At 48.9% G+C, this 8,354-nt stretch overlaps 1 protein-coding gene across 3 annotated transcripts in view; it reads right to left on the bottom strand.

Annotated features, from left to right (window-relative positions):
* Positions 1-6,870, bottom strand: part of LOC117440750 (protein 4.1-like) — a 14,608-nt gene extending 7,738 nt beyond the window's left edge. For all 3 annotated transcript variants that reach the window (XM_034076980.2, XM_071202097.1, XM_071202096.1), the window contains exons 1-2: positions 6,776-6,870; positions 4,663-4,740 (exon numbers count right to left, since the gene is read on the bottom strand). In XM_034076980.2, coding sequence (XP_033932871.2) covers positions 4,663-4,740; positions 6,776-6,853 — 156 coding nt within the window. In that variant the 5' untranslated portion in view covers positions 6,854-6,870. The remainder of the gene's footprint in view (positions 1-4,662; positions 4,741-6,775) is intronic.
* Between the last annotated feature and the right edge of the window lie 1,484 nt (positions 6,871-8,354).

An 8,354-nucleotide genomic window follows, 5' to 3' on the forward strand; every position in this document is an offset into this window, starting at 1 on the left:
TGAGTCAGGTTTAACTGGGTCAGGTTTAACTGGGTTAGGTTTAACTGGGTCACGTTTAACTGGGTTAGGTTTAACTGAGTCAGGTTTAACTGGGTCAGGTTTAACTGGGTTAGGTTTAACTGAGTCAGGTTTAACTGGGTTAGGTTTAACTGGGTCAGGTTTAACTGGGTCAGGTTGAACTGGGTCAGGTTTAACTGGGTCAGGTTTAACTGGGTTAGGTTTAACTGAGTCAGGTTTAACTGGGTCAGGTTGAACTGGGTCAGGTTTAACTGAGTCAGGTTTAACTGGGTTAGGTTTAACTGGGTCAGGTTTAACTGGGTTAGGTTGAACTGGGTCAGGTTTAACTGGGTTAGGTTTAACTGGGTTAGGTTTAACTGGGTCACGTTTAACTGGGTCAGGTTTAACTGGGTCAGGTTTAAGTGGGTCAGGTTTAACTGGGTAAGGTTTAACTGGGTCAGGTTTAACTGGGTTAGGTTTAACTGGGTTAGGTTGAACTGGGTCAGGTTTAACTGGGTTAGGTTTAACTGGGTCACGTTTAACTGGGTTAGGTTTAACTGAGTCAGGTTTAACTGGGTCAGGTTTAACTGGGTTAGGTTTAACTGGGTCACGTTTAACTGGGTTAGGTTTAACTGAGTCAGGTTTAACTGGGTCAGGTTTAACTGGGTTAGGTTTAACTGAGTCAGGTTTAACTGGGTTAGGTTTAACTGGGTCAGGTTTAACTGGGTCAGGTTGAACTGGGTCAGGTTTAACTGGGTCAGGTTTAACTGGGTTAGGTTTAACTGAGTCAGGTTTAACTGGGTCAGGTTGAACTGGGTCAGGTTTAACTGAGTCAGGTTTAACTGGGTTAGGTTTAACTGGGTCAGGTTTAACTGGGTTAGGTTTAACTGAGTCAGGTTTAACTGGGTCAGGTTGAACTGGGTCAGGTTTAACTGAGTCAGGTTTAACTGGGTTAGGTTTAACTGGGTCAGGTTTAACTGGGTCAGGTTTAACTGGGTTAGGTTTAACTGGGTTAGGTTTAAGTGGGTCAGGTTTAACTGAGTCAGGTTTAACTGGGTCAGGTTTAACTGGGTTAGGTTTAACTGAGTCAGGTTTAACTGGGTCAGGTTTAACTGGGTTAGGTTTAACTGAGTCAGGTTTAACTGGGTTAGGTTTAACTGGGTCAGGTTTAAGTGGGTCAGGTTTAACTGAGTCAGGTTTAACTGGGTCAGGTTTAAGTGGGTCAGGTTTAACTGAGTCAGGTTTAACTGGGTTAGGTTTAAGTGGGTCAGGTTTAACTGAGTCAGGTTTAACTGGGTCAGGTTTAACTGGGTTAGGTTTGACTGGGTCAGGTTTAACTGGGTCAGGTTTAACTGGGTTAGGTTTGACTGGGTCAGGTTTAAGTGGGTCAGGTTTAACTGGGTTAGGTTTAATTGGGTCAACTGGGTTAGGTTTAACTGGGTTAGGTTTAAGTGGGTCAGGTTTAACTGGGTCAGGTTTAAGTGGGTTAGGTTTAACTGGGTCAGGTTTAAGTGGGTCAGGTTTTACTGGGTAAGGTTTAACTGGGTCAGGTTTAACTGGGTTAGGTTTAACTGAGTCAGGTTTAACTGGGTTAGGTTTAACTGGGTTAGGTTTAACTGAGTCAGGTTTAACTGGGTTAGGTTTAACTGGGTTAGGTTTAACTGAGTCAGGTTTAACTGGGTTAGGTTTAACTGGGTTAGGTTGAACTGGGTCAGGTTTAACTGGGTTAGGTTTAACTGGGTCACGTTTAACTGGGTTAGGTTTAACTGAGTCAGGTTTAACTGGGTCAGGTTTAACTGGGTTAGGTTTAACTGGGTCACGTTTAACTGGGTTAGGTTTAACTGAGTCAGGTTTAACTGGGTCACGTTTAACTGGGTTAGGTTTAACTGAGTCAGGTTTTACTGGGTAAGGTTTAACTGGGTCAGGTTTAAGTGGGTCAGGTTTAACTGGGTAAGGTTTAACTGGGTCAGGTTTAACTGGGTTAGGTTTAACTGAGTCAGGTTTAACTGGGTTAGGTTTAACTGGGTTAGGTTGAACTGGGTCAGGTTTAACTGGGTTAGGTTTAACTGGGTCACGTTTAACTGGGTTAGGTTTAACTGAGTCAGGTTTAACTGGGTCAGGTTTAACTGGGTTAGGTTTAACTGAGTCAGGTTTAACTGGGTTAGGTTTAACTGGGTCAGGTTTAACTGGGTCAGGTTGAACTGGGTCAGGTTTAACTGGGTCAGGTTTAACTGGGTTAGGTTTAACTGAGTCAGGTTTAACTGGGTCAGGTTGAACTGGGTCAGGTTTAACTGAGTCAGGTTTAACTGGGTTAGGTTTAACTGGGTCAGGTTTAACTGGGTTAGGTTGAACTGGGTCAGGTTTAACTGGGTTAGGTTTAACTGGGTTAGGTTTAACTGGGTCACGTTTAACTGGGTTAGGTTTAACTGAGTCAGGTTTAACTGGGTCAGGTTTAACTGGGTTAGGTTTAACTGAGTCAGGTTTAACTGGGTTAGGTTTAACTGGGTCAGGTTTAACTGGGTCAGGTTGAACTGGGTCAGGTTTAACTGAGTCAGGTTTAACTGGGTTAGGTTTAACTGGGTCAGGTTTAACTGGGTCAGGTTTAACTGGGTTAGGTTTAACTGGGTTAGGTTTAACTGGGTCAGGTTTAACTGGGTCAGGTTTAACTGGGTTAGGTTTAACTGAGTCAGGTTGAACTGGGTCAGGTTTAACTGAGTCAGGTTTAACTGGGTTAGGTTTAACTGGGTCAGGTTTAACTGGGTCAGGTTTAACTGGGTTAGGTTTAACTGGGTTAGGTTTAAGTGGGTCAGGTTTAACTGAGTCAGGTTTAACTGGGTCAGGTTTAACTGGGTTAGGTTTAACTGAGTCAGGTTTAACTGGGTCAGGTTTAACTGGGTTAGGTTTAACTGAGTCAGGTTTAACTGGGTTAGGTTTAACTGGGTCAGGTTTAAGTGGGTCAGGTTTAACTGAGTCAGGTTTAACTGGGTCAGGTTTAAGTGGGTCAGGTTTAACTGAGTCAGGTTTAACTGGGTTAGGTTTAAGTGGGTCAGGTTTAACTGAGTCAGGTTTAACTGGGTCAGGTTTAACTGGGTTAGGTTTGACTGGGTCAGGTTTAACTGGGTCAGGTTTAACTGGGTTAGGTTTGACTGGGTCAGGTTTAACTGGGTTAGGTTTGACTGGGTCAGGTTTAAGTGGGTCAGGTTTAACTGGGTTAGGTTTAATTGGGTCAACTGGGTTAGGTTTAACTGGGTTAGGTTTAAGTGGGTCAGGTTTAACTGGGTCAGGTTTAAGTGGGTTAGGTTTAACTGGGTCAGGTTTAAGTGGGTCAGGTTTTACTGGGTCAGGTTTAACTGGGTCAGGTTTAAGTGGGTCAGGTTTAAGTGGGTCAGGTTTAAGTGGTTCAGGTTTAACTGGGTTAGGTTGAACTGGGTCAGGTTGAACTGGGTCAGGTTTTACTGGGTTAGGTTTAACTGGGTCAGGTTTTACTGGGTTAGGTTGAACTGAGTCAGGTTGAACTGAGTCAGGTTTAACTGGGTCAGGTTTAACTGGGTCAGGTTTAAGTGAGTCAGGTTTAACTGGGTTAGGTTTAACTGGGTCACGTTTTACTGGGTTAGGTTTAACTGGGTCAGGTTTAAGTGGGTTAGGTTTAACTGGGTCAGGTTTAAGTGGGTTAGGTTTAACTGGGTCACGTTTTACTGGGTTAGGTTTAACTGGGTCAGGTTTAACTGAGTCAGGTTTAACTGGGTTAGGTTTAACTGAGTCAGGTTTAACTGGGTTAGGTTGAACTGGGTCAGGTTTAAGTGGGTCAGGTTTAACTGAGTCAGGTTTAACTGGGTTAGGTTTAACTGGGTTAGGTTTAAGTGGGTCAGGTTTAACTGAGTCAGGTTTAACTGGGTCAGGTTTAAGTGGGTCAGGTTTAAGTGGGTCAGGTTTAACTGAGTCAGGTTTAACTGGGTCAGGTTTAAGTGGGTCAGGTTTAACTGAGTCAGGTTTAACTGGGTTAGGTTTAAGTGAGTCAGGTTTAACTGGGTTAGGTTGAACTGGGTTAGGTTTAACTGGGTCAGGTTTTACTGGGTTAGGTTTAACTGGGTCAGGTTTAACTGGGTCAGGTTTTACTGGGTTAGGTTTGACTGGGTCAGGTTTAACTGGGTCAGGTTTAACTGGGTTAGGTTTAACTGGTTTTACCTCCTGCAGAGGTTTGTCCTCGTCACTGAGATCTGAAGGCTGCCTCTGATTGGCTGAGCTTTGGGGGCGGGGTAACGATGGGGGGGGGGAGTTTCCTCTGAACCTCCATCCCTCCTCTTCTTCCTCTTTCTCATCCGAGTGCTGGTTGTCATAGTAATGCTGAAAGGGGCGGGGCCTATTAGCCTCCTGCGCGGCTTGGCTGTCTGTGAGGTTAGCGTTAATGCTATCCTGATTAGCATCGTTAGCGCGTCTGACTGCAGAATCAATAGCTTCTTCCACCGCCGCGTGAGCTAACACACTGATAGCATCTGAGCTAACATCGCTAACATCGCTAGCATCGCTAAGGTTGTCATCGCTGACATCACTGTTAGCCTGGTTAGCATCATTAGCATCATCCCCAGCCATTTCCTCTGTGACATCATCAGCCCAACCCGGTGGGGAGGGCGGGGGGTTGCTAGGGGGCGGGGCCACTGTTGCTACCTGAGGCTGTTCTGCCATTAGCTGGTCCGGGTCACATGACTCTGCCTTCAGGAAGAGAGTCTCCACCTTCTCTGACGTCTGAAACAGGAAGTGAGAAGGCAAGTGTGAGGGGGTGGGGCTACAGCTCAGTGACTGTCAGGTTGTGAGACAGGTGGTGAGACATGATGTAAGACAGGTGGTGAGACATGATGTAAGACAGTTGGAGAGACAGGTTGTGAGACAGGTGGAGAGACAGGTTGTGAGACATGATGTAAGACAGGTGGAGAGACATGTGGTGAGACAGGTTGTGAGACATGATGTAAGACAGGTGGAGAGACAGGTTGTGAGACAGGTGGAGAGACAGGTTGTGAGACAGGTTGTGAGACATGATGTAAGACAGGTGGAGAGACATGTGTTGAGACAGGTTGTGAGACAGGTGGAGAGACAGGTTGTGAGACGGGTGGTGAGACAGGTTGTGAGATGGGTGGTGAGACAGGTTGTGAGACAGGTTGTGAGACAGGTGGTGAGACAGGTTGTGAGACAGGTTGTGAGACGGGTGGTGAGACAGGTGGTGAGACAGGTTGTGAGACGGGTGGTGAGACAGGTTGTGAGACAGGTGGTGAGACAGGTGGTGAGACAGGTGGTGAGACAGGTGGTTAGACAGGTTGTGAGACGGGTTGTGAGACGGGTGGTGAGACAGGTGGTGAGACGGGTTGTGAGACGGGTGGTGAGACAGGTTGTGAGACAGGTTGTGAGACGGGTTGTGAGACAGGTGGTGAGACAGGTTGTGAGACAGGTTGTAAGACAGGTGGTGAGACAGGTGGTGAGACAGGTTGTGAGACAGGTGGTGAGACAGGTGGTGAGACAGGTGGTGAGACAAGCGGTGAGACAGGTTGTGAGACAGGTTGTGAGACAGGTGGTGAGACAGGTGGTGAGACAGGTGGTGAGACAGGCGGTGAGACAGGTGGAGAGACAGGTGGTGAGACAGGTTGAGAGACAGGTGGTGAGACAGGTTGAGAGACAGGTGGTGAGACAGGTGGTGAGACAGGTTGAGAGACAGGTGGTGAGACAGGTTGAGAGACAGGTTGTGAGACAGGTGGTGAGACAGGTGGTGAGACAGGTGGTGAGACAGGCGGTGAGACAGGTGGAGAGACAGGTGGAGAGACAGGTGGTGAGACAGGTTGAGAGACAGGTGGTGAGACAGGTTGAGAGACAGGCGGTGAGACAGGTAGTGAGACAGGTATCTTCAGCAGGTTGTGAGACAGGTGGTGAGACAGGTTGTGAGACAGGCGGTGAGACAGGTTGTGAGACAGGTGGTGAGACAGGCGGTGAGACAGGCGGTGAGACAGGCGGTGAGACAGGCGGTGAGACAGGTTGTGAGACAGGTTGTGAGACAGGTTGTAAGACAGGTGGTGAGACAGGTGGTGAGACAGGTTGTGAGACAGGTGGTGAGACAGGTGGTGAGACAGGTTGTGAGACAGGTTGTGAGACAGGTTGTGAGACAGGTTGTGAGACGGGTGGTGAGACGGGTGGTGAGACGGGTGGTGAGACAGGTGGTGAGACAGGCGGTGAGACAGGCGGTGAGACAGGCGGTGAGACAGGTTGAGAGACAGGTGGTGAGACAGGTGGTGAGACAGGCGGTGAGACAGGTGGAGAGACAGGTGGAGAGACAGGTGGAGAGACAGGTGGTGAGACAGGTGGTGAGACAGGTTGAGAGACAGGTGGTGAGACAGGTTGAGAGACAGGTGGTGAGACAGGTGGTGAGACAGGTTGAGAGACAGGCGGTGAGACAGGTGGAGAGACAGGTGGAGAGACAGGTTGAGAGACAGGCGGTGAGACAGGTAGTGAGACAGGTACTTTCAGCAGGTTGTGAGACAGGTGGTGAGACAGGTTGTGAGACAGGCGGTGAGACAGGTTGTGAGACAGGTGGTGAGACAGGCGGTGAGACAGGTGGTGAGACAGGTGGAGAGACAGGTGGTGAGACAGGTGGTGAGACAGGCGGTGAGACAGGTGGTGAGACAGGTTGTGAGACAGGTTGTGAGACAGGTGGAGAGACAGGTGGTGAGACAGGTGGAGAGACAGGTGGTGAGACAGGTGGAGAGACAGGTGGTGAGACAGGCGGTGAGACAGGTACCTTCAGCAGGTTGTGTTCGGTGAAAGTAGTTTTTTGTTCTCTGGCTGAGTTCAGAAGAGACGTCAGTTCAGTAGACATTCCATCAAATGTAGGTTTAGGCTAAACACACACACACACACACGCACGCACGCACGCACGCACGCACGCACGCACGCACCCACACACACACACACACACACACACACACACACACACACACACACACACACACACACACACACACACACACACACACACACACACACACACGCACACACAGTTAGAGATAACTTAACTTCCTATTGACTCTTATCTAGGACTGAGCCATGCAGAGCTGTGATGCGTTCACACCGGACGCCATTACAGTCGATGCAGAGACGCGGACAGAAGCGAATTCACTCCGGCGGCGCGGTTGAGGCGATTGGAGGGGGCCGCGACAAATTCGCCTGACACGTTCTCGCGGTAGCCAATCAGCGGAGAGGATCTCAGCCTGCCGTCACTGACGTTGAACCAGAAAACCAAAACATCAGCCGTTAGCCCTCAGAGCTCACAGCTCCTCCTGGTGGTCAGAACCGGGACAGAAGTGAAACCAGAACAAGCCACTGCCTGCCGGTGTCATGGCAACACAGTCGCTGCTTTGCTTCTGTCTGGAGGCCGTTGCTGTGAGCGTGGACGGAGCAGCTACAGCGTTAGTTAGCCTGGTCGATCCGATCTCCATTCACAAAACACGCATTGTAAAGGTGTTTCTCTGCCGTCTGCCTGCAGACTCAAAGCATGAACTCACGGTGTTTACTAACCGGTATCAGCGTGTTGTTACTAACCGGTATCAGCGTGTTGTTACTAACCGGTATCAGCGTGTTGTTACTAACCGGTATCAGCGTGTTGTTACTAACCGGTATCAGCGTGTTGTTACTAACCGGTATCAGCGTGTTGTTACTAACCGGTATCAGCGTGTTGTTACTAACCGGTATCAGCGTGTTGTTACTAACCGGTATCAGCGTGTTGTTACTAACCGGTATCAGCGTGTTGTTACTTCGGCTTAATTTTGAAACGTGTGTTACAATGACATCACGGTCAGATATGTTCATCTCGTTGGAGTTGTCGCCCCCTGGCCATATTCACGTCCGGTGTGAATGCAGCATTAGTGACACTATGACATCACTGAGATCTGACTGTGGATCTAGAGCTGTTAGAAAATGAATGGTGGACTGTCTCGATACCTGGGGAGGAAAACAAGGGAAGCATCACTGACAGGAAGTGAAGCGCAGGAAATAAGAAGCCCCGCCCCCAGCAGCCAATCAAAAACAAGCGATGAGAGCCTGATCGCTTTGCATGGCTTCATCGAGGAGAAACAAACTGCTGAGGAGGTTAGCATGTCTTTAGCATGTCTTTAGCATGTCTTTAGCGTGTCGCTGCGTCTGTCCTCATGCTTGTTTCCATGCCGACCAGCATACCACTCTAACAGCGGGGGGGGTCACCCTTCCTGTCAGGTGACCCGGGGAGGGGGAGGGGCTTAGATGAGAGGACAAAGGTGCGATTGCAGAGGCCCTGCCCCCCCCTGTGACATCACAGATGATGTCACAGGGCGGCGTCTTCCCCT

The sequence above is a fragment of the Pseudochaenichthys georgianus genome, unplaced genomic scaffold (assembly GCF_902827115.2).
Source record: "Pseudochaenichthys georgianus unplaced genomic scaffold, fPseGeo1.2 scaffold_1170_arrow_ctg1, whole genome shotgun sequence".
Classification (NCBI taxonomy): domain Eukaryota; kingdom Metazoa; phylum Chordata; class Actinopteri; order Perciformes; family Channichthyidae; genus Pseudochaenichthys; species Pseudochaenichthys georgianus.